Below are 26894 nucleotides of genomic sequence, written 5' to 3'. Positions count from 1 at the left end.
ACAGGTGGCCCAGTGGATAGACAGCCAGTCTTGGAGTGAAGAAGACTCATCTTTCTGAGTTCAATATGGCCTCCACACTTACTAGCTTGTGTGACCCCTGGCCAAGTCACTTAACTCTTGTTTCCCTCAGTTTTCTCATCTGTAAAATGAGCTGGAGAAGGAAATGGTAAAACCACTCCAGTATTTTTCCAAGAAAACCCCAAATGGGGTCAGGAAAATGCACTTGCTGCTACTGCATTTAAAAAAGCTGTTGCCCCAAACAACCTTACAACTTTGGAATTCTATGATTCTATGACCTAGAGGTAAGTAGATAGAGAGAAGCAGGCATCACAGGTGAAATAAACAGAACTCAAAAAAGGGAAGGTACTGAGGGACAGATGCAGAGGAATGGTCTAAAAAGAACTGTGTATAACAGGAAGGATGCTTATCCCTCATCCTGGTCCCATGAATACAAGGGAGTGGGCAAGGGGTTTCGTTATGGGGAGGGAGGGAGTAGGCACCAAGGGAGCGGATTTTCTAGGGATGTAGCATCCTCAGGGGAAAGCCAGGTTTCTTTTAAATAAAGAAACTAGGGTGTTGGTCAAAATGTTTAAGGATGAAAGCATGGGTTCCAAAGATTGGTACATGTTCAATAATTAAGAATGGCACTGTAAGACAATGGTCCATAACTCTTCTAGTGAGGACATCCTATTATTTCCAGCTTACAAACTGGAATTGAGAAGATTCTGTTCACTTTTATGTATTTCAATTTATTTCTTTATAAAGCATCCTCATCACCCTTCCTCCCAGGGGCTTTGTATTTGGAAATGCTTTGACCTTTGAAGCAAAACTCTTAAGTAAAAAGTACTATTTTCTAAATTTAAATAATAGAGATGAAAAGCAACTTTTCATTCAGACCTGATTAATCAAGTATTGTGTAATTAACAGACATAAGACCTTTAACTTATAAAGTTGTTTTGAAATTTTAAAAAAATGAAGTTAAGATCTTGTGCTCTTCTGGTAAGAATCAAAACAGAAATGTGCCAAAGAGATCTGTCAAAAAGTTGGTTGTGAGTACTCTAAACTACATAGACTCCAAGCCATGTTCAAAGATAAACTTTCAAAATTATGGAGTAGTGGCTGGGCCTGTGACTTCATTGGTTTAAGAGGTATCCCCAGATGAGGAAACTCTAAGTGCAGACTGGCATCTTCTTTACCACTTATAGTCTTAAAACTTCATTGAGAAGTTCAAATGACTTGCCTAAGGTCACATAGCCAGTAAGTGTCAGTAGTGGGGCTTAAACCGAGGTCTTCTTAGCTTCAAAGTTCATTCTTTATCCACTAGGCCATGTTGCCTCTCAAATATATTCTAAAAACACTAAATTAAAAAAAATTTCAAGAAACAAAATGATTTATTATAAAACCTTACACTTGAAATAGGAGGAAAAAACAAACCCTGAAAACTACTATTCTCCTTTTCCTTGGAGGTCTTTGTTTTTGGATAGCAAATCTTTTAAGGTTTCTTCATTGTCCTTTTAGGATGCTCTTTTTTTTCTATGTGTATTTATTAACAAAGGGGACTTGCCAAATCTTTATAAGCTGAAAGGTGGAACTTCTAGTTTTAATGCCATTTTTGTGGACTCTGAAAAAAAAATTCTTTATATAATCTTTAAACACATTTTCGAAAAAAATTCAACTATTTTTTTAAGGCAGTGATTCTACTCTTACTGAGGATGACTTTGCCAATTACCAAATTATAATATTCTAAAGTAAATGCACTTGCTGCTACTGCATTTAAAAAAAATACAGTAGGTTCTAATTCACAGATTTCAAAAACTGAGAATCAGCTGCACAAAGTAAAGGGAGAGGAAGGAAGTGGGCAGTAAAAGTACGTTTCTATTTCCTTCTGTTGGTGGTACCATATGAGTAAAAGATCAGGATTGTGATTGCTACTTTACAAAGATACTAGAGGCTATGCAAGCCCCTAACTAAATGGTTGCCCTTGTTGTGGGAGTGGTTAAATTTAAATGTTGGAGAAAAGTGTTGTCAAGCCTTATTAGACTTGAGGTTAAGACTAAGATTTGTCTAAAATTTGTTCCAACCACCTAGCAAGTACTCAATCCATCAGGCACTTCATGCCTGTTTGTTTACATTTATTAATCATGTTTTCATAACCTCTACAATCTGACCAATGTTTTTCAATTTTATCACATGACATCACTATTTCTGGGGCAAGGGTAAAAAATATAAGTAAAAACTGGCTTGTTGAAGATTTTCCCCAAAGTATGTTCAATGAGAACAGACAAAATATTCTTGTGGAATGGGCTGACTACTTGGCCAGTTTTCAGAGTCCAACTTAACACTTCAATGACAAAGGGGAAATAAAGTCATAAATATGAGTTTGGGTTTATTTAGGACCCAGGCTATATTTATTTGGTTTTCCCTTGGAACTCTCTAGCTCTCGTTCTATATTTCTGATGTTTGGCATGCAACTTTATACTTGAGGGCAGTTGTTGGCAGAAAAGGAAATGTTCCTATCAAAAAACAAAACAAACAAAAAACAAACAAACTAGAAATTATTATCAGTATCTTCAAAAAAAAACTTGTAACACTGTTCAAAGATTAACCAATATTTGTTCTTGGAAATGGTTCCTGAGTAAGATGTCATAAAAGACAATAGATATTTATGTTTTACTCAAAAGCTTAAATCAAGTTCAGAACAAAATGAGTTTTAAGAGCAGCTTCTTATACACATAAACTAGAAATTCATTTTCCCTGTCAAAGTCAATATTGATATCATCAATCAAGGGCCAAACTCCAAGGCAGAGAAACAGGTCATGTTCTTTGTTCTGGCAATTATGGATGGATTCAGCATACCATTACAACACACCTGAGATGTTAAGTTGTTCAATAAATTTCCTTTATTATTAATTTCTTATAGAATCTAAGGCCAAAAAACTGAGGCAAGTCTCTGTCCCTGCTAAAAATAATTAGTCATTCAAAGACTTCCTAAATTGACCTACCTCAAATGACTCATTCATAAACTGATAGTTTCCTTTAAAATCTCAAAATTTCTGATTTTATAAAAATCCATTTATCTTCCATTCCTGGATAAACCCATATCTTATAAAAACTAATACATTTCTAAGCTTTCATTTTTAATATTATTTAGACAATTAAGTTTTTTGAACATGCAAAATATAATGTTCATTCTATATTTCATTACCTTTATTACTAAAATCATCAATTAACACAATTTCTGCCAAATATTTCCTTGGTGTCCTTTTAATTACACTGTGAACCGTTCTCATGAGAGTTGACCATCCTTCATTATGGAAGACAATGACAACACTGGAAGTGAGCAGGTTTTCATCATAATGCCAATATTTGCATCTGTAAAAAGATTGTAATTGGGTTAATATTTAGAGGCATTCTATAATTGTCAGTTATAGCTATACAAACATAACAGACCCACTAGTTCCAATTTTACTAAGATTATGTTTACTGGGCAGATTCTGTCCTATTGACAAGTCTATATAAAATAGTGAATAAACAAAATACAAACATTTCTGTTTTAATATCAGAGCAGAGTGTGTGTGTGTGTGTGTGTGTGTGTGTTTGTGTGTGAGAGACAGAGAGAGAGAGAGAGTGAGAGTGAGTGACAGAGAGAGAGCGCCACATGTGTACACTATGTATGGTCTAAAGCAAAATAAGGCACCCCCAATTACACTTCATTCCTACACTTCATTCCTGCAGCAGCTTCTACTCATTAAGGAACTCTATCTAGTGAATGCACTTTAGGAAAGGGTTATTTAGGGTTCTCAATTCATGTAGCTTGAGAATGCTGTTAAAATAATTTGTCAGTGCTTTTCCATGTCCATCAGTATCATTTTATATGACCTGGGATTGAACTTCAATCATTATTTTGTTTTTCTGGTTCTGAACTGAAGCAAGAGGAGGGAGGGGGGTTATTGAGTCATATAGAATGTATGCTTAACTTACTGTGAGGAAACCACCGTGCAACTTGGTTTAAAAAACTCTTCCGTTATGTTCAAATGTGGCTAAATGTTCAGAGAGATGAAAGGAAACTGGCTGGCCTGAACCAGGTTCTAAAAGTGCTTGGGGTTGCTAGGTTGGCTACATAATCTTTAGCAATTCTAGGTTACAAAGAGGGAGTTTCCAAAAAAGGGGGGGAGGGGAATGAATGGAACTCCCCACTCCCACCCCCGACCTTAGAAGTTAGAAGTCCATGGGGTTTGGTGCAGACTCCAAGATTTGCCTAGAATGCTGATGGGAGTCTTGAGCAGCAGGAAGCCCAATTTCTTTTGTAGGTACTGTGTAGGTAACCAGAGCCAGTGAAAGGTAGCAAGCACCTCTTGATGCTAACCTGAACTAAGAGCTTTTAGTTGAAAATTCTCCAGTGAAGCAGGTTGAAGGGGGTAAGCAGATGTAAGTGTTGGTCCAAAGCAAGAGTTAAAAACTGGGTTAGCTTCATCGGATTGAGAGCAGTTGAAGTTTAACGGAAAAGTTCTTTCTAGAAATTGGAATTTCTTTTGCTCATTTTAAATTATATTTTTGGGTCACAGGGGTGAACTGTCAAAGCTTGGTGAATAATAAATCAGGATGTGCTCACAGGATAGAATTACTTGTTTAGAAAAATATCTTCCTTGACCCTATTATTTTTTGCCACTACTGACCACCTTTTCCTCTTCCATAGCCTTTCTTTTTTTGGCATCAGTGACTCTCTCTCTTCTGATTCTTTTCCTATGTATTCAGTTGCTCCGTCTTAGCATTCAGGATTATTTTCCATTCAACTGCTTCCTAATCATGTCTTACCCACCATATCTAGTCAGTTGTTAAATCCCATCCAGTCTAGCTCTCCAAAATTTCTCTCATCCATACCTTTACCCCAACTCTCTGGTCCAGGCCTTTACCACCTCCCACCTCTACTGCTAGTTTTATTTTTCTTCCCAATTTAGTAATTCCTTTGTTAAGGACCTAGTATATGCAAGTCACTTCTCATGCAAAAATCATTGGTACTATGTGAAAGCTTGCTTACCCTCACTCTGTCTTAATTTTATTTTCTCTTTTTAAAAAAGTTCTGCTTATGTGTTTTGTTTTCATATTACATTTTCAGATTATCTCCAATCTGTCTGAGGGCTGCCTTGTGACAAAGTAAAATGATTAAGTAAAAATAATTATAGTGACATCTTCTGAAAGTTCATGTAACATTTCAAACCTTCCATCTCTCTACTTTTTAAAGTTTTTTTTTAATGAACAGAAATCTATTTTATCTCATTTCCAATGGAATGATCATCCAGTATCTTGAAGGACCAATGATGAAATATGTTATCTATCTTGTAGTGATGGATCTGGGATGCAGAATGAGACACATGTATTTAGAAGAAAGGCAGTAAGAAACACTTTGTTCTGCTTGACTATACTTATTTAGAGAGAGAGAGAGAGAGAGAGAGAGAGAGAGAGAGAGAGAGAGAGAGAGAGAGAGAGATGTCTTTTCTAGAAATTCCAAAGTGAAAAATGTGCTGTGGCAAAAAGGAAGGTGAAACAGAAAGAGGGAAAACAACAACTTGGTTGTGACTTGGTTTGGTGTTGCTGGGAATTCTGAAATGTCAGGGTACGGGGCAGAATTGCCTGGAACAAACTGACACACTCAAACTATCTTCCAGTCAAATGGCAAGGTTTATTGTAATGCCAATAGAAGTGGACAGGGTTCCAAGTGAACCTGCAACTTAATGGGGGTGAGACTGATGCTCATATACAAAACTGTGTCTTGAAAGGAGCTGGTTGGGATTAAGGAGTAATAAGTAGTCTGGGATGGGCCAAGTGCCTTGGGCAGAGGTGCCAGTGATCTGGGTTGCTGAAATGTGGGAGAAAATTCCAAGACTGGGTTGCTTTCAAAAAGATGGTCTTTTCCTTTTAAGGGTCCAGGACCCATCACCCAACCAGCAGTATTTATAATAAAAACCTATTTACTATCAATCTAATGTCTATGGACATTTTGTTAGCCTGGTGGTGGGAAAATAAGCAAAAATTTTTATAATGAAAAAAATCCTGTAGAATCCAATGACGAAATGTGTTTTAGAAGCACAAAGCAGGTGTCAATCTATAAGTGAGTAGCTATTGAGTATGTATCACGTGCACAGCCCTGATATCAGCATGAAAAGTATTATTGTGATTATTGAGAAAGTAGGAAAAAGAAGAAGATATAAAAGAAATAGACAGCTCATCTATGACTACTGAGTCACCATGGACAAAAGCAAAGTCTGGCCAAACTTTTACCTTCCTAAACAATCTCCATTTTGCCCTATCCAAGATAAGTAACCATTGAGAAAAATGATTATTTTTCTTATTATATTAATAATCAATTTTATATACAGGACCCAAACATCCTCTTCTTGCTTTCTCATTCAAAGCTCAGTCTCTCAAGGACATTTCTGACCTTGCCCAAAAATTCACTCCATTTTATCTACGTGGAATTCTTACTGTAAGCCCACCATTGTCCCACTCTAGTAGGACTGGGTGGAGAACAGATTCCTTTGTATAGGCTGCTAGAGCTGGAATGATCTAGGAGTGCTGACACAATCTAAGTCACATTCCTATAGACTTTCATTAGAAAAAGCCCACCTTTTATTATAATATTCATTCTCTCATTGACTGTTCACCAATTAGAGCTGATGTTTATCCTCAGGGACAACCCCTTTTCTAAAATTATTTAAACATTCAGCAATCTCCATTTGGAGTCTTTGGTTATAAGAGAAACCACTGACCTCAAGTTATTAGTTGCTAGTCTAATTAATTAATTGATTAGTAAGTACCCAGAAACTCGGCCTCTTGGACTTTTCATTTGTCTCACCATGATTCAGGTCCAAGGCTTTCTCCCCATTTAGAAATTACCCCCACAGGTTGTCTAGACAATAACATTCATTAAGTACCTACTGCAATCATCAGGCACAGGTGCTGAGAATAACAAACAGAGCCCTTAAGGAGCTCACAATTTAATGGAAGGCAAAACATATAAAGAAGCTGAAGAAAGGGGGGAGGGGGAGGGTGTTTGGAAACTTTTGTTAAGTATAGTTGCTGACAGCAGACATTGGATGGGCATCAAAGAAGACAGAAAATAGAGGTTTAAAACTAAATATTTATATAGGGGAGAAATGAGCTCTATCTACATTTCAAGTTGATTTATATCCTGCAGTAAATGGTACTGAAACGAGCATTCCATACAATCCAAATGTCTGCTACTTGTTGAATGCATCTGTTGCTTATATCTGTATTTTCCCCTCCTGTTCCCTTTTCCCCACAAAGCTTTCAATCCTCTTTTCCTTTATTATCATGTTTAAACATTTTTTGTATAGCATCTTAAAGTTACCTGAGGGAAAAATGTTATGTAATTTGATGTATCTAGGTGGTTACTCCTGCAACCTAAGCAGAACACAATAGCCTTTCCAAATACTTCTGCTCTGAGATTCCAGTTCTTTCCATAAATCCTCAATAAACAATGAGTGCTGGTGACCTATGTTGTTCTCTGCCTATCTCAAGGGAATAAGGCTGCACTAGAGCTGCCCACTGACTCTTATGTCCTATTAATATGTTCTGTTCAGTCATCCAATCATGTCTGATTCTTCGTGACCCTGTGGACCAAAGCACCACAGTGCCAGGTCCTTCTGTCCTCCACTATCTCCCAAAAGCCTACCCAGGTTCATATATAACCAGTGCCTTCTCATTTTCTGATCACATATACGATGACAAGACTTAGGACTGAAAAAAGAGACCCTTAGGACTAAAAAAAGAGACCCTAGAAGACCAGTACCTTCACTTTCAGATGAGCAAACTAAGATGCTTGAAAAGTTAAGTGACTAGAACAGGGGTGGGGAACCCGCAGCCCTGAGGCTGTGTATGGCCCCCTAGGTCTTCAAGTGTGGTCTTTTGTCTGAATCCAAACTTCACAGAACAAATACCCTTATAAAAGGATTTGTTCTGTAAAGCTTGGATTTAGTCAAAGGCCACATGTGGCTTGGAGGCCACAGGTTCTCCATCCCTGAAACACATAGCAACTGACAGAGGGAGGATGTGAACCTAGGACACCTGACTCCAAACACAGGGCTCTGTCCATTGTACTCTGCCTTGTGGGCCACTTCTCAAAAGCAAGTCCTTGATGATAATATGCTACAACATATCCATACCTATATGTTTTCCCCAATCCTTCTGGTTATTTGTAATTCTGATTCTTCTGAGGGAATTTTGATCCATGACAAAGCCATATATCATTGACTGTTACATAAGAAATCGAAATAAATTAGAATTAAAATTGAATGGGCAGTGGGAGAATTCCATTTCCCAAAGGCAATAGTTTAAGTCACCTAGGTGAATGCTCAATATAACATTTTAAAGGGGGAGGGGAGGAGCATGTAGGGTGGGTAAGAGAGAGGCCCTTAAAGCTGAAAACAAGGGTTTGAAACTTGGGGCCACCATTTACTTCCAAAATTCATGACTGTGGACATATTACTTTAACTGTTTTGTTACCTCACTTGGTAAAAATAAAGGTAATAATACTTGAATTAGAAAGGCCACATGGTATTAGTATCAGGCTAGTGCAAAATCAGGAGAAGCTGGGTTCTAGTTAGGCCTCTGACATAGTAGTTGTATGACCATGCACAAGTCACTTAACTGCCATGCTTTCAGGCAACTATAAACAAGCTTCTTATCTGTAAGAGGGGGATGGGGTGGGAGGGTGTTTACACAATGAAAGTTCTCTATGCCAGTGAAGTCAGAGATCCAGACTAAAAAACTCCTAGAACTTATATTACTTACTTTGCAAGATTATGAAGATTAAATGAGATAACGCATGGGAAAGCATTTTGTAATTGTAAAATAATAATAATGGTAATTATTCATAAACTATACCTCCCTGCATTTAATGACACCATTTTCTCCCAAAATCCATTTGGAAATGAGTTATGAGTTAGGTTTTGCAGTTCCCAGTTTTAAAGGCTTAATGAGTTTGGACTCTCAAGGTTAGTTTAAATAGTGCCTATTAATAGGAAAACAATGAACCTTGAAGACTCTCCAGTCCATAAGTAGCAAAATAATGCTTCCTGCAATGCCCAGGTTCCTGATGCCTGAGCCTCTTGCCTATTTCAGGCATGGACGATCTCAGTGATTCAGGTACTCCCTCAGAGGAGGGAGGCAATCTTGCCTTGACTCCCTGTCCCTACCCCAGTACACTAGGATCTAGCTTTCCTCATACAAGCCACTCCATCATCTCCCTACTCTACATCTGGACTGCCAAAACCCTTATGACTGGGTTGTTTTCCCTTTTGTTCTCTGCCTCCCAATCATGTCTGACTCATGACCCCATTTGGGGTTTTCTTGGCCATAGATACTGGAGTGGTTTGCCCTTTCCTTCTCCACCTCATTTTACAGATGAAGAAACTGAGACAAAGAGGGTTAAGTGACTTGTTAACAGTCACACAGTTAGTGTCCGAGGCTAGATTTGAACTCAGGAAGAGTTCAACGAGGTCCACGGTCAACTGCCTAACTGCCCTTTTTCTCTAGGACCAACCATTAGAGTTGCCTAGTTTAGTTTAGTTTAGAATAGTTTAAGTGATGAGAGGCTGGCTAGTTCCAAAGGCAGCTCATTTTACTACTGGTCAGCTATGTTCTTTTATTGATCAGAAATCTGCCTCTTTGATCTTTGTTCTGTCCTTTTGTTACTTGGATACAAAAAAGCAAACTGCAGGGTACAGTGAAAATATCAACCAGGCACTGAGTAGGGGAGGAGAGCTCTACAGGGCACAGGGCTGTGAAATTCACCCTAATGTATTTCACCAAATAGCCTCCCTGTATCAGCTGAATTACAAGTGCTGCTTTCTTATGGGTAGCATTACTATAGCTCTTAAACTTGGTCATTCGAAGTTGTGTCCTTCAGTTGTTTTGGGTGCCCCTAAGTAGGGCACTTGTCTTGCATTTGCCTTGAGCTAGGCAGGGAAGCTTAGTTCCAGTAGATGTAGAAGGAGCCCTGAACTGAAAGGCGGGAATATGAGCAAACAAGGCCCTGATTAAGGTGGACTACTTCAGTATGGAAGCCAAGCTTCCCAGAGCCTCCATGTCACCCAAATATATGCTAAAGAGCCGACTATTTCCCTTATTCTGCTCAGCACAAGGCAGAGATGAATGACACCTCTCTTCAAAGTGGACAGATGCTTTGCAACATTCCATCAGATTGTATTGAGAGAGACATGGTATCCAGGATTAGGGCTAATGCTGCCCTATGTTGTTCAGTCATTTCAGTCTTGTCTGGCTCTTCCTGACCCTAACTGGGGTTTTCTTGGCAAAGATACTGGAGTGGTTTTCTGTTTCTTTCTCTAATTCATTTCATAGATGAGGAAACTGAGGAAACCAGGGTTAAGGGACTTGACTAGGGTCACACAGCTAGTAAATGTGTAAGCCTGAATTTGAATTCAGATCTTCCTAATTCTGATGCTCCATCCACTGAGCCAAGCTTCCCTGAACATTGCCCTGGCCAGATCACATATGCTGCCACATTTGAGGAAAGGCATGGATGAGGAATGAAGGAATTAGTATTTAATAAGTGCATACTCTGTACTAAGCACTTTACAGAAATATCTCATTTGGTCTTCAAAGCAATGACCCTGGGAAGTAGGTGCTATTATATCCCCATTTTAAAGTTCAGGAAATTGAGGCAGATAGAGTTTGCAGCTTGTAAGTCATCACACAGCTAGTAAAAATCTGAGGTCTGATTTGAACTCAGATCTTTCTGACTCCAGGCCTGGTGCTCTATCCACTGTGCCTCAGCTGCCTCTCCGCCTGCTAGAGAAGGATCCAAGAATGGCAAGCAGAATGTGAAAGGCCTCTAGTTTAAGCAATATTTATATTGCATAAAGAAGTTGAGCATGCTGTATTTTGAGGGAAGAAGACCCTGAGGGCCATGCTAGAGTACTGAAAAGTCTTAGCCCCAGAGAACAGTACTACATGCAAGGTGCAGAAACTGGAAAGGGGCAAATTTCAGCTCAGATGAGGAAGAACTTCCCAATACTTAGAGTCATCCCAAAGTGGAATCCACAGAAAAGGCCTGAGAGATAGTGGGTTTCTCCTCTTTTCAGTGTCACTGTTGAGTGTGATGTAGAGGGGATGCTTGATGGCATATGGGTTGGATTAGGTGACTGCCGAGGTCTCATAGAGCTCTGAGATTCTGTTTTGGTGTTGAATGGCTCTCAAACTTGGTTTGGAAATCCATTATTATTATTTTTATTATTTAAATGATGCAGTGGATAGAGTGCTGGGCCTGAATCCAGGAAGATTTGAGTTCAAATCCAGTCTCAGATACTTATAAGCTATGTAACCCTGGGCAAATTACTGTTTACCTCAATTTTCTTAAATGCAAAATGGAGGTGATAATAATAACACTGACCTCCCAGGGTTGTTAAGAGGCTCAAATAAGATAGTACTTGTAAAGAGCTTAATATAGTGTGAGACACAACAGATACTGCATAAATGCCAGCTCTTATTATTATCTCTAATAAGAGCTAGCATTCATATGGCTCTTTTAGATTTGCTTGACATATATTACTTCATTTGAACTTCCCAATAACCTTGTGAAGGGAAGGTAGGTGCTATTACCATCCCCATTATACTGATGAGAAAACTTTTTCTGAGAGAACTTAAATGATTTGTCCTGGGTCATATAGTAAGAATCTGAGGTAGTATTTGAACTCAAGAATTTGGACTTCTTCTGGACTCAAGTCATATAATATGCCCTATAGTTTTGACCTAATTTTGGCTTTATTACTGATGAGGTGGATTCCAACCAGCTTATCTGGAAAAAAAAAAATCAACTTCTTGTGAAACCATCACTTTTCTTTCTCAAATTTATCAGTTTTACAGTGACCGCATGTTTGGGTGCAATAAACCTATAGCACTAGTGTCAGAGTTTTGACTGTTGATTAAAATTACTTGTACACACTTTGAATGTTTTTAGTTTGGCTTTAATTTCTTCATGCCCCAGTCTTGGGTTTGTATGGATGATGGTTTCGGAGAATCCTGACACAGCTATTTCCTAACTCCAAACACCAGACAACCTAATCCTTAGTATAATGCATGAGAGATGGCTCAGCAAATTCTTGGCTACAGAAATTTCTCTACTAGCTGAGTGGGGCATCCTGATTCATTGGACACTCATAAAAGCAGGCCTACAAACTTGGGTTACAATTAAACACCTTATGCTTTTGGGCTCTTTAGGCAAAAGTTCTTGGAGGTGTTGTGGAAATAGAGAAGGGGCATTTGAAAGATGTTGAATATGAATGAGATCTGTGATATTATCAGTATATGCTGAAATACAGGTTTGTTTGTTAAAGTTTATACCCATCAACAAACTACTTCTCCCAATCACCCAACTTTATAATTTGTAGCAAAGTGAACTCTGGGAAAGGAAGCCAGCTAAAATTGAATCAAGAATGCAATGTGAGAAAAATATGAGTATATTTGCATTGTAGATTTATGACAAATTTCTGCTTGCTGTATATGGGCTTTCAAGAGAGTGCAGCATTCTGTGAAATATGTTTTGGGCTCTTTCACATCAAGGACAGCGGAGATTAATAAAGTTACTTTTAAAAGTCAAATTTCCTAGCATCTAAAAGAAATTTCTGTACGTATTCTGATCTATGGGCGTTTGAGACAAATGCACATACATGCCTATCTAGCTCACTTATCTCCCAGCACTGCTTCTCCTCCTCACAAAATAAATGACTTCAGAATCACACAAGGATTAATAGTCACCTCTTTAAGTAAAGCCATACTCTTATTTTAAAAGTAAATTTCCCATATTGTCATGGTATCTGTACGACTTAGATTTTTGCACTTGGAGGCATAGAGACAAGAATAAAGAATGCCATGGTTGTTATTTTTTTTTTTTAACACAACACTTTTAAAACAATTTTAAAACTGTATTTCAAAACCAAGCATTACAAAACACTCAAGGCATAAACTTACATTTCCTCAACCTCAACTATCTATTTTTTACTATCTCTAGTTTTGACATAAAGCCATGCCAGATCTGGATGCTGAGCTACAAATCTAACAATCTCTGCAAATCCAAAATTTAGCAGGCTTCCCAATTTCAGACAGCATAGCACAGCTGTCAAAATGTGCTCTCATCAACCAACAGCACCAGGCAATGCATAATATATCTGCATGTGTCCCTCATAAAACAGTGTTTTCCCCCAAAGGTTTTATCTCTCTTCTGAGACAGTTTCAGGAATCTCAGTAAAATAAACGTTTTGGGAATCTTTTCCTTCAATCTTGCCTCACAGAAAAGAAATTTAAGACTACTGGGGTAGGTGGGGCATAAGGGAAGGCCTGCTAGTGACTTTAGTCAAAAGCAGTAAATCTTCAGGTGGGAAAAGAGATTAGCCTCCAAAGTGGCCATTATTACATCTGAATAGTGGTCAATGGAGAAACCCCTCATCATCTTCCCTCCCAAGCCTCCTTGTGGGCCCACCTCAGGACTGTTGCTACTGCTCTCAAAGAGACCAATGACATCAGGAGGGTGATGTCTGGGCTTACAAGTGAACGGATGTGAGGCAGAGCTGTGCAAAGCCATCAGCCACACTGTCTCCTCCAAAGTCATAGAGTCCAGGAGCAAGACATAGGTCAGGACAATGGTTCTGGATGCAGTGGGAGACCCTGGTCTTTTTAACATCTCAGGACATAGAGAAAAGGACAAAACCAAGCAAACTTGGTTTTTAGGTAGAACAGTGCTGACATCCAGTGGCTAGATAAATTAGTAACAGAATCCAAATTGAATTTCCCATTCAGACACATTAAAAGTGGGGAAATGTTGCAGTAATAGGCCTGTTAATAATTAGCCTTAGAAGTTTCTTACTCTCTGTGCCACCTTAGGCCACTCACTTGATTTCTCTGGGACTCACTTTTCTTGTCTGTAAAATGAACAGAGTTGGTTGAGATGATCTCTACACTTTCTTTTCCTATAAGCTTATGATTCTAGGTGAAGGAAAATACTTCTAAGCTAAGCTTCCCCTGCTTTGGTCAAAGGTCTCATATAAGTTACCTGACCTCCAGGACTGTCTCATTTTTCCTGGCATTCCTTCTGGTATTTAGCACCATATAGCTGCCAAATGGACATTATTGAAACATGGATCTGACCACGTTCATTCTCATACTCCAAAATCTTCAATAGCTCCCTATTGCTATTAAGATAAGATATAAAATTCTCTGCCTTTATACTTCAGGTCCCTAGCAAGCTGATTCTTGCTTATATTTCCTGTCTTGTTTCAGATTGCTCCCTTTCATGCACTCTTGTTCCAGCCCAATTAGCCTACCTTTTGTTTCCCATAGATGCCATCCCATCTCCTGCCTTTATATCACGTCACATGATATAAATATTTTTTTATATACCCAGACTGTCAGTCTTCTTAGTGACTAGTGCTAGACTTGGAGTCAGGAAGAACTAAATTCAAATCCTGCTTCAGACACACCTAGACAAGTCACTTTAACCTTTTAGCCCCAATTTCCTCTTCTGAAAAATGAGGATAATAATAGCACCATCTGATAAGGTTGTTGTGAAGACTACATGAGATACTGATAAAGCACTTTACAAATATTAGTGCTAAATGCTGCTTGATACTGCTGCTGCTGTTACTACTACTACTATCACCACCACTACTCATTACAGTTATCCCTTCTACATCACAGGGATTAGGCATGTGGTACCCCTGTGATCTGGAAAATTGATGTCAAATTTTTTGGTTCTCCTTTCATATCTGAGAAGAAGTCTAAACTTTTTCTTTTATGGGATGTTTACAGTATTAAAAAATAAAATGTGTTGATATTATACAATACTATGCATATATTTTCTGCATTTCTCAGTTTCCAAACTTCTTCTGTTATCTGCTGGCCTTCACATGTCATCTGAGGCTTCTGCAAAATTTCCAAAAATTCCAATTTAATTTCTTATATCACCTCATGATGTATCAAAACTGCAATGTGAAAAGTCGCAATTTGGAAGGGACAAGTGTATTACTACCACTACTGTCACTATCATCACCTCCACCACCACTGCTACTACTACTAGTACCACTACTTTACTGCTACTACTACTGCTACTGCTGCTGCTGCTACTACTACTACTACTACTACTGCTACTGAAATGGCAAACCATTCCAGTTTCTTTGCCTAGAAAACCCCCAGAGGGGTCATGAAGAATCGGATACGACTGAAAGACCAAACAGCAACAACTACTATTGCTACTTTGTTGTTGCTTACCTGTACTTAACTGTACACATGTACACCAGTAGAAATTTTTGCTTTTGTATTTGTAGCACACAGAACAATGCTTTGCACATAGTAGGTGCTTAACAAAAGTTTAAGTTGAATTGGATTACATGCTAACTCCCAAAAGTCAGCCTTCTACTTGATACCTGATGCCCCACAGCAATGTTGGGGCAAGGAGTCTCTGGCTTGAATATGTCTAATGATTCAAGCATTAAAGATCTAATATGTGTAAGATATTGTGTTAAGTGCTAAGATACACAGACAAAAATATAACAATCCCTGCCTTCAAGAGCTTTACAGTCTACTAGAGAGATAGGAGATATCTACAGCCTCGTAACATAGATAGTAGCCTACTGTACTTTTGGATGTTTCTAATTGATAAGGAAACTTTTCCTAATACTGATCCAAAATCTACCTGTTCATCATGTCAATCCACTGATACTAATTCTATCCTTTGGAGTTAAATGGAGTAAGTACATTCATTATTTACTCCCCATTCTATATGGTACCTCTCCAAGTTTCTGAAGCAAGCTGTTATGTTATAGAATCAGACCCTCAGAGCTGGGAGAGATCTAACATATAGAACAGCCGATGTACTAACAAGAAAACTGAAGTTCAGTATAGGGCTGTGGCTTGCCCCTAATATCACACAGGAAGTGAACAGCAGCATTCGTGAAGAGAAGCCAGCATCCCTGATTCCTATGCCACTGCTGCTGCTACACACATACACGTATCATTCTAGGTTTTCTTTCTTTTTTTCCCCCAGGCTAAATATCCCATGTTCCTTCAAATGGATCTAATATTGTATTGCATAGCTTCTAGACATATCACTATCTTTTTCAGTCCTCTGAGTCCACTCTAATTTGTCAATATTTCTCTTAAAATCTAGACCCCCAGACTGAATACAATGGCTCCAGATGTAGTCATTTTGGTACAGAATACAACTCTCGGGGGCCACTAGGTGGCGACATAGGGCATAGAATGCCAGGCCTAGAGTTGGGAAAACTTTTTCCTGAGTTCAAATGTGACCTTACTAACAGTGTAATCCTGAGCAAGTCACTTAACCCTGTTCACCCCAGTTTCCTCAACCGTAAAATGAGCTGGAGAAGGAACTGGCAGACCACTTAAATATCTCTGCCAAGAGAACCCCAAATGAAGTCATGAATTGGTCACAACTGACAACGACTCAACATTAAATCTCTTCCTCTAGGCATGAGACTTCTTTTAGTATAGCCTAAGAGTGCATTAGATTTTGGGGGGAAGGTGAGGAAGGGAGCAGCCATGTCACATTGTTTTATACTGACCAATTCTTTTAAAAAACCAAAACCTGAATTTTGCATTGAAAATTTTGTTAAGCCAGGTCTCCTCCGTTCTATACTTGGGAAGTGACTGTGTGAGCCTAAGTATAGGATTTGACATTTATTCCTACTAAATACGACCTCATTAGATTCAGTTTATATCCCAGTCTGTCAAGGTGACTTTAAATACTGATTCTATAATTTAATGGATTAGATCTCCCTCTCAATTTTATATCAGATGCATATATGGCAAGCATAGGTTCTGTATCTTCATTAGTCTTTGTCAAAAAATGCTGAACCAAACTCAGGCAAATTCCCTTGTATTATTTGGGTCTTAATTTCATCACCTATAAAATGATAAGATTGGTTTAGAATCACTAGGTGATCTCTAAAGTTCCTTCCAGCTCTATAATTCTAAGATTCTAAGCTTGAAGCAAAGACTGCTCTGTGGAATGTCAACCACTAAGGAGGACGACATATGTCAGAAGTGTCTTCTCAGAGCAGGAAGAAGACAGAAAAACAAAGTAACATGGGAAAAGCAAGAGCCGCATCCGTTATGCAACCCAACAATAAGCAGAAATAGATGATTGTTACATAAGTGAAAGTTTTTCATAGAATGTATTTCCAGTTCTTTTCCATTTGCTCTTCTTTCCCAATTACCAGACGTAATAAAATACAGTGGAAGAGACAATTCTCTGCTGGTGATCTGCTGATTAAACTTCTTTTCCCTGGATGCCCTGGTAAATGATGACTGTAGGGTTACTGTGTGTTTGGAAGATGATACTCATTCGATGCCATGAAATCAAGGAATTTCATCTATCTAAAATTTCATTTTCTAGGAATTCTCTTCTTGTTTAGCTATCTATATGAATTTTGTTTCCTTGAGTTTCTATGCCACTGGACATAGAACTTAGAGTGGAGTGTGCTGCTCCAGGAAAACACACACACATACACCTACATGTATATACATATGTATATGTATATATACACACATATCACCTGTGAAACACTTTTAAGTTTAATCTGCATATTAGCATTTTCTCCATCACTTTCTTAAGTCTAGACAAGCAACATAACAATAAATCAAGCCCTGATTTATACCATCATGGATTTCTGAGGTCTAAAGGTTCATTGAAAATGTTAAGAACTGGCACTCATAAGCCAGTATGGCTAGCTTAGAGCAGACTGTCACATTTAAACTAGGGAGGTTATGAAACTCTGGTAGAGGCCTTATCAGTCCATGTTCAACTCTGGGCACAGTAAAAGAACCAGGGAACATGCCAGAGATGATCAGATCCCAAGGAACATAAATGAGGCAAACATGGAAACAAGTGGGCTCCAGACTCCGCTAGTTGAGTATTTATCTGGTAGTGTTTCTGAGGTCACTTGCCTCCCCAACTCCTGAAAATCCATAGGGATGGTGATGGTGGAGTCGGAGTGATTAGTTCCCTCATCACATTAGTCCATTAATCAATACTCTTTAGGCATAGTTGTTGAACTAGTTAGAATTTACATTACTATATCTTATTAAGGATACTATGAGCTTTATAAAATACCTTACAGAAATACATATAAACTATGTTTACAGCATTTCCCTTATTTATCAGTCAAGATATTCTATCAAAACAGGAGGTGAAGTTAGTTTACCAAGATGTTCTCATAAAAAAAGTCTTGGTCACTAAGAGTCAACATGGGTTCACTAAGTACTCACAAAGCTTCTGTTTAAAATCTAGCAAAATGTTACCAAGGATAGACATTTAGTTCACTAGTCTTAAATTTTCAGAATCGATTTTTTTCCACCTTTTGGGGGAAAATTGGGATAACCTTTTTCCATCTCCAGTCTTGTGACACTTTTCTTACTCACCACAATTCCTCAAAATCAAGCTGGCTGGTTCTTTCAGAACTCTGGCATGTAACTGACCTGCACTGAGGGGAATAGAGTTGGCTTAAAGTAATTAGGTCATCTCTCATTACCTTTCCATGCAAGGTACCTAAGGACATGGGCTCTTCACCCTTCTACTCCTCTTTTAATAATTTCAAGATAATTTTCCTGCTGGGATGATGGAAACAAAATAAGAGCTGAATAGTTCTCCCTTTTGTTATTTGTTAACACAAATGGAGAGGTTATCTCTGTTCTTTTCACCAGAGGAATGTAAGCTCCTTAATGTAGGGTGTTTTCTTGTCTTTGTATCTCTACTAACTGGCAGTTCCTAGGGCAGAGAGAGCTGAAAGGGACCTCAGAGTTCTTTTAATATAACCCCATTCATTTTGCAGATGAAGACACTGAGGTCCAGAGAGCTCAGGGTCATAAAGTTGGGATCTGAACCTAGTTCCTCAGACTCAAAACAAGTGTTCTTACACATAAAGTCTCTTAAAGGTTGTAAATTAAAAGCTAATTTAGGTGCTTACTGAATAATTTTTTAATGGAAACAGAATCATCTACTATTCTTTCACTAGTCTTTAGCCAATCTGTAATCTCATTGGCACAGCATGACTTCCATCAGTGCAAAACCCAACCAACTCAACCCATTCACATTCTTTCATTCCGTGCAATGCTCGTGTAGGTGTTTCTACTGTTCCTTCATTTATGATCTGTGCCACACAGTGGATGCCCAATGAGGGGTTTAAAAAGAAAGATTGTGCACACCACGGCATCATTTAGGTTCTCCCTCAGCAGTTCCCAATTCTCACTCCATGACAAACTGACCTCTCCTTTCCAGTCATGATGTTTTTAGTGCCATGTCATATGTTCTAGTCAATTGTTGGTTAAAAGGTACAGCCTACTCCTACCCAACATACACTTTTCCATCACTCTTTGTATTACTGGGAATTTTAATGATTCTTGTGAGATTGGAATGGTCCGTGAATAACAACCCTGTAGCATCATTGAGAGAATACTGGTATTAAAAAGGCGGGGGGGTGGGGGGGGGGCTTTTCACACAACTAGAATATTGGGATTACTGAAAGAGCAGTATGATTTTCCAAATGCAATATAGCAAATTTCCTCCCCCTCTTAAATTCTTGTCCCAGATCTTTGTAGATCTGTGACATCTGTTCAAGATACACTTAACATTACATACTATCTCCTGTTCCTAAGACTTTGTAATGGTTGATTCTCCCACTCCCAAACTTCCTTAGGATTCACTCTCTCCTTATCTCTGTGTCTTAGAAATCCTAGTTTCCTTAAAAACTCAGCTTAAACGTATAACCTATATCAAATTGCTTTCTATTTTCAGAAGATGGGAGGTGAGGAAGGAGGGAGAAAAACTTTGAACTCAAAACTCAAAAAATCTGATATAAAATGAATGCTAAAAAACTGTCGACATGTAATTGGGAAAAAAATAAAATACTATTTAAAAAATTTAACTTCTACATGAAGTCTTTCTTTCTAGGTGCTAGTGCTTTTCTTGCTAGGTGCCAGAGTTTGTCTTCCAAAATTAATCTGTAATTTTTTTTGCATACACATAAGATCATAAGACTATATTTTTTGACTGGAAGCAACTTTAGAGACTATCAAGTCCAAGTACTTAATTTTACAGATGAGGAAACTGAAGTACAGAAAGGTTGAATGACTTGTCCAGAGTCTCCCTCTGAGTACATAGCTAATATAGGATTTCAATTCAGGTCTTCCTTATTCCAAGCTCAGTGCTCTATCCCCTACACTAAACTCCCTCTCTATGTACATGTTATCTTCCCCAATAGAATGGATGATCCTTAAAAGCAGGGACTATTTCATCTTTGGTTTTGTATCTCTAGTGCCTATACCACATAACAGGTGTTCAATAAATGCTTGCTAAATGATATGTTGATACTAGTAATGAATATTCTGGGAGAACATAAATTTCCTGAAGGCAAGCATTCTTTCAGATTCTGTACTTGTATCTCTAGCACCTAGCACAGTGTGGGGTACAGAGTAAGTAATTAATAAATACTTGTTGACTGATTTATGGACTAACTCAACAATTTGTCCATTTTAATGTACATTATAATCTGGGCAATGAGTGTCTTTATTCTTTTTCTTTTTTCTCCCCCGTGGGGATTTCCAGTAGAAAAGAAGCTCTGTGAGTTTCAATTGTCTTATTTTGTCTCTGTAATCCCGTGTCCCCCATGTTGCCTAGCAGATGGTAGGTGTTTTGCCAAATTGAACTGGATGGCTTGTTTATTTTTTAAATCTCTCTCTCAGGAAAGTAAAAGGTGGCCTTGAAGTCTTTTCCTTGAACAAGGTATCTCCCATGATTATGTTAAGACTGTACAAGATGTGATGACAGATCCAACAGCAGAGATAATGATCAGATTATTCAGTAATCTGCTGTCATTATCAAGTAAGGAATCAAACTGTGAGACATATATTCACCAAGTGTAATCACTAGGGTCATGCCCTATCCCAAATCCAAACAGAAGAGGGATTTATTATTTATCTTTCAAACAAAGGAAGCCCTTTTTGTTGTCTTTGGCTCTTTTTTGAGGGGTAAGCCTCAGCTAATTCTAGACTCAAGTCTCTCTGATCTTATTCTTACAGTTTCTTTTACACTAGTCCTTGGTTATATGCCCCTCCTTTCATCTTCTCTATTCTTTCAGGGGAGCACTTCAATGTGGGCATCTCTTTAATAATGTATATGGTATGACTTACATGGACATATGTTTTGCATGACTACACACGTTATGACCTATGTCAAATTGCTTGCCTTCTCAATGAGGGAAGCAGAAAATTTGGAACTCAGAATTTGAAAAAAAGCTAAAATTATTTAAACATGTAATTGGGAAAATATTAAATTAAAAATTAAATTAAATATATTAAACTTTAAAGTTAAAAATATTGCATTTAAAATTAACAGTGAAAAAATACTTAAAATTTACTAATGCATCTATAACTTAGCCAGACCTTTTTTTTTGTCTTTGAGACTTCTGTCCATAGCCTTCCATAAGTCTTCCACAGAGGATCCAACCAATGTAGTGGGGGGGCCTTCTTCTAGGTCTTTTAGGATTACAAAGTACCAAGATAGCCCTCAAGTTATGCCTTGTTCTTACTGTCTCATGAGCCCATTCCCTTTTTCAATCATACATCTCTTGGAGGGTATCTTTTAGGATGTTTCTTGTACACAGTTTGTCACTTATAAAGTGTCAGGACCTATTTATACCAATCTAGATCTACACCGTTCCCTTTGGGCACCCCTATGATTTTAATTCTTTAGAGATCATGGTGTTTCATAATTTGAGCATCCCTTAGTGGAAGAAAATTGTTGCTAAAAAAGATGAGTTGTTGCTTTAGGGGGAATGCTTGGCATGTGTGAAAGTATCTTGCTGACTGACTCTTTTTCTCCAGACTCCTGGGAGTTCCTTGTCTCAATTGTCAATCTGATGATACGGAGCTGCCAAACACCCACAACCTGGAAACATATGGTATAGAATTTCTAACAAGTGTCAGGGAGGGTCAGAAGCAGAGATTAGTCCAAACTAGTATTCACATTGCCAGAGGAGTCAGGATGAAGAAAGGGGATAGATAGCTGAGAGATGAGCACAATATCTCTGGGTCAAGTAATGGTGGGATCCAAGGGTGAGGGGCTATTCACAAGGAAGAAGGTAGATCAGTCAGAAAAACTGGAGGGACCAAAAGGCTATGTGCTAGGATTAAGTTGGTTTTGATAGTTGAGGTAGCTCCTGCCACAACTGTAGAAGTTATAGATTCCTTGATCAAGGAAAAGCTAATCATTACTTGGGGGCAGCTAGATGGTGCAGTGGATAGCGTCAGGCCTGGATTCAGGAAGACTCACCTCCCTGGGTTCAAATCCAGCCTCAGACACTTCCTAACTATGAGCAAATCACTTCACCCTGTTTACCCCAGTTTCCTCATCTGCAAATGGCAAATTACTCCAGTATCTTTGCCAAGAAAACCCCAAATGGGGTCATAAAGCACTGCACATGATCAAAGTCACTGAACAACAAAATCATCCCTTAATCATAGCCTACAGATTTACAGGGGGAAATGAAAAGAACAACTGGCTGAGTTGAGGAAAGAGGAGCAATGAACATTAGTAGTGTCTAACACTAAACAAGACTTATTTCCACCATCACAAATGTTTAGAATATTAGCATGGCATATAGGGGAAAGGGTGGTCTCAATTCACTACATCAAGCTGCCTCTTACAAGGTAAATGGCAAAAGGGGAGAGGGAGGAAAGAAAGAGAGAAATGGGAAAGAATAGAGAAAAAATGAAATTTACTCACCAATAAGCATTTATTAAGTGCCAACTGTGTGTCAGACATTGGGGATACAAAAAAGAATAACAGATTCCACTCAATACTACCTAACTATACTATGTTTTTGGGGTGGGACTTGACAAAAACATCTGCTTGTTCACCACTGGGTAAATATGTTTCATTGATTAGGTTTCAATCTGTATCAAATTAAGTCCCGTAGTAATGCTAATCACCTTGCCAGATTTATATCATGCATTTTAGAGCTCTAGGGACTGTTACTAACCTAGTTCAATTCTCCCCATTTTATAGAACAGAGAGATATTAATAGTCTTGCCTCCACAGGTTGTAAACAGCAGGGCCAAGATTTGAACAATGTCCTCACACTCCAAACTTAACCCTTCTTCCAGTCCATCCTGTTGTCATTTTCACTAGAGCTTCTTCCAAAGAGCTAAGGATGTCCTTCTCCATGGGAATGGGCAGAGCCTTTGTGTGTTGCCTTCGCAGCCTCAAACTTGAGTTAAACTAGATGTTGTTGTTGTGTTTGTCTTTCATTTTCAAAGAGGACCATGACATCAGGGAAATGATGACATGACTTGCAGTTGACTTTGAGTAAGGGAGAGTTCTGCAAGGTCACCAGTCTCACTTCCTCCACCACAGCCATCTGGATTCAGTGGACAAATATTCATCAGGACAACTGGAGATGGCTCAGGATGCAATGGGAGAGTGTGGCCCTCTGTAGGCTAAGGCCTTTTCAGGTTTTCACTTTGAGTGAAGTAGCACCCATTCAGTGAATTTAAGAAGTGAGCCAAGGGATGGCTCTTTTAATTAAAAAAAAAAAATCAAACTGGAAGGAGAGGACCCTCAGGATGGCCGGTCCAAAGAGAAACAGAAACTATTGACATTCACTATAAGACTGGAGGGTCCAAAATATAGCCATTAAGAGGTGCTTGGGTAGGGACCTAATGTGGTCCAATCTGTGAGCTCCAGAGTGAAATCGTTAAGGGTTAGTCTTTCAGAAAACAGGAAGGAAGGGAGGGAGGGAGGGATTTTATCAGTAAACTCCAAGTTTACTGGGCAGCTTCTAGCTATCAAAATTTACCCTTCGTTGGAGAGGAGAGGGAGAGAGAGAGAGGACAAGTTGAGTTACCCAACTGGCTGGGTCCCCATTTAGGCTGCTCAGAGTACTCACAGGTTTAAACTAGATGTATTTGAATAAGGAAAGTAGTGAAAAGTACAATTATCACAAAGGATGGCAAAAGCCTTGCTTTATAAGAGTAAATTTTGAATCACAGAGTCAAATAGCTGAGAGGGTCCTTAGCAATTGTCCAATTTAATGCCTTCATTTTCCAGATAAGAAGACTCAGAGAGGTTAAAAACAGACAGCCTAAATGGCAACACTAGAACCTGGATTTCCCAGTTTCAAGTGCCCCTGTGACTAGAATTTACTAAGTATTGTGTATATGTGAACCTCAAAGAAGGATGGGCACCAGTATACTCCTCATTAAAATATCATAAGATCATGGGATGTTATAGTTATGAAACTTTTGGGAAAGAATAGTTTAAAGTTTTTTTATAATTACATTCCCAGTTACTGAAATCTGCAAAGGATAGGGGAATCCCAGCATGGGAACTCCCTCCACCAGTGCAGATCAATACCCAACTGTGATTTAGTATTGAAGAGCTAGGGAGTTAAGTGACAGGACTTGAATCCAGGTTTTCATGATTCTTAAATCTGGCATTCTATCTATAATGCCATAAATACATACCTGAAAAAAACGGATGGAGAGTAACTCCTTAGATGTACAGTATGTATACAACCACTATCCAAATGATACATGGTAGGCAGCTAGGTGGCTCAGTGGATAGAGCTCTGGGCCTGGAGTCAGGAAAACCTGAGTTCAAATCTGATCTCAGATAAATATATGAGCATGGGAAAGTCACTCAATTACTGCTTGAGTTTCCTCAACTGTAAAAGTGAGGAATGATAACAGCACCTACCTCAGAGGGCTGTTGTAAGGCTCAAATGAGGTAATATTTGTAAAGCACTTAGCACAGTAGCTAGCACATAGTCAGTATTACATTAATACTTATTCCATTTCTCTCCCCTGGTTCTCTTTGTTGTTATTGTTCAATCATTTTAGTCATGTTTGTGACCCTATGTAGGGTTTCTTGGCAAAAATGCTGGAATGGTTTGCTATTTTCTTCTCTGGCTCATTTTATAGATGAGGAAATTCAGGCAAACAGAGTTAAGTGACTTGCCTAGGGTCACACAGTAAGGAAGTGTAGAGGCTAGATTTGAATTCAAGTCTTCCTAACTCCAGGCTAGGTTCTCTATCTACTGCATCACTTAGCTTCCCTACTTTGGCAGGAAAACCCCAGAAAAGCAGTCCCTGGTAGGTGACAGCCTTTCAGCCTCACCATTTAGAAACACACTGAGGCACGTATGTCCAGTTAATGATTTGGAATCTCAGATCACAAAATTTAGGAAAGAATTTCTATTCATTTTAAATCTGGCAGAGAATCTCAGGACAGAACACATGCGTTTAAAAAAAAGATGGGAAAAATGCTTGGGAAGGACAAAAAAAATGTTTCACAGTATGAACCATATATTTGCAGCTAACTGAACTTGAACACTTGAAATCTGAGACCATACACCATTATCCATCGCGTTGGAGAAATACAAACTTAGAACATGCCAAAAGGGCTGAGACAGGGTTACAGTTCCAAGTAACTTTGAGAAGAATGTGGTAAGGAACAAGCTGAGACCCTTTAAGTACAAGTTTATCAGAAGGCTAGAGTAGTTGTGTTCACTTTCTAAATTCTAAAAATCTAAGTTCACAAATGTGGCAGAAAATGTTTACAGATTTGTTTGCATTTAACAGACATTTATTAAATACCTACTACTCACTGCAAGCAAGCCCCCAATAGACACTCAGCTTCAGAGATAGCTGCTTGTCCATCCAATTCCCTATCTGAGCATATAGTGATTCTATGCTCTCAACACGCACTCTATATGAATCTCATCGACCACTATGCGTAATTTGCATTTCCAAAACCAAATCTGAGTGTTCCACTAAGGACAGGGGAGGAGACATTAAACTGGAGCTGCCACATTAATTCCTGATGGAAGGCTGTTTTGCTTGAGAATGAGTTACCAAGGACGGTTATGTAACCTTTATTGCTGAATGTTTTTTAAAAAAAATTTTAATTTTGAACTTAAGAAATAAAACAAGCATTTCTAAAACACAGTAGAACAGGAAAAGAGATGATTGTACATGAAACTGCAAGTCAGTTATGTACAACTTGCCCTTTCTTTTAAATATATAATAAAGTTATCCTGTAATTTTTTACTTCCCTCCCTACCCAGCCGTAGAGATGGTAAGCATTAGACATAAATATGTGTGTATGTAAAATTATTCTACATGTATTTCTATTAATCTTTTCTTTTTCTGCACGCAGACAGCATGTCCTTTGGAGTTAATTCGGGTATTATAATAGTCAAAATACCTTACTCAAAGTTGTTCTTAAAACAATATTGTCTTTTAGAAAAAGAAAGTTTTTGTTAATGTTAGATTTTTACCTGCTAGAATAGGTAGGTAAAAACCTTTTTTTTTTACCAGTTAGGCTTTTATCTTCCCCATGATGGGAAATCTGGGAGATGGACTGTTATGAACTTTCAAGTCCCTCTTTTCATTCTAAAGGAAAAAAAAAACTGAAAAACTATCAAAAAGACACAGATTTTCAGAATTGGAAGTTGTCATGGCAGAGCAGAAAGACGCACATACGCTACCTCCAAACCCACTGCCCATAAAATACCTGTAAAAAAAAAAAAGAACCACTGGCGAATTCTGGAGCAGCAGAAGCCAAAGAACGGAGCGGGCAAGATTTCTGCTCCAGAGAGCCTGAAAACCTCTCGCAAAAGGTCCCTCGCGCCCCGGACCCAGAGCAGAGCCCAATCTTGCCTCGGCGGCACAGCACCAAAAGGAGCAGATCCGAGCAGGCTTCAGGGATGGAATCTCCAGCAGCCACGCAGGTCCCTCCACCCACAGGTGACAAGTGTCGGTGAGAGGGTCTCTCGGGAGGCAGCGGC

At 38.6% G+C, this 26894-nt stretch overlaps 1 protein-coding gene across 2 annotated transcripts in view; it reads right to left on the bottom strand.

Moving 5' to 3' along the window:
- The window catches only part of GALNT7 (polypeptide N-acetylgalactosaminyltransferase 7), a 197346-nt gene that overhangs the window by 32009 nt on the left and 138443 nt on the right, over positions 1-26894 (bottom strand). For both annotated transcript variants that reach the window (XM_072622927.1, XM_072622926.1), the window contains exon 3: positions 3206-3372. In XM_072622927.1, the coding sequence (XP_072479028.1) occupies positions 3206-3372 (167 nt within the window). The remainder of the gene's footprint in view (positions 1-3205; positions 3373-26894) is intronic.

The sequence above is a fragment of the Notamacropus eugenii genome, chromosome 7, assembly GCF_028372415.1.
Source record: "Notamacropus eugenii isolate mMacEug1 chromosome 7, mMacEug1.pri_v2, whole genome shotgun sequence".
Taxonomy (NCBI): domain Eukaryota; kingdom Metazoa; phylum Chordata; class Mammalia; order Diprotodontia; family Macropodidae; genus Notamacropus; species Notamacropus eugenii.
The sequence above is the reverse complement of the archived record's forward strand: the minus strand, read 5'-3'. Positions and strand labels throughout refer to the sequence as shown.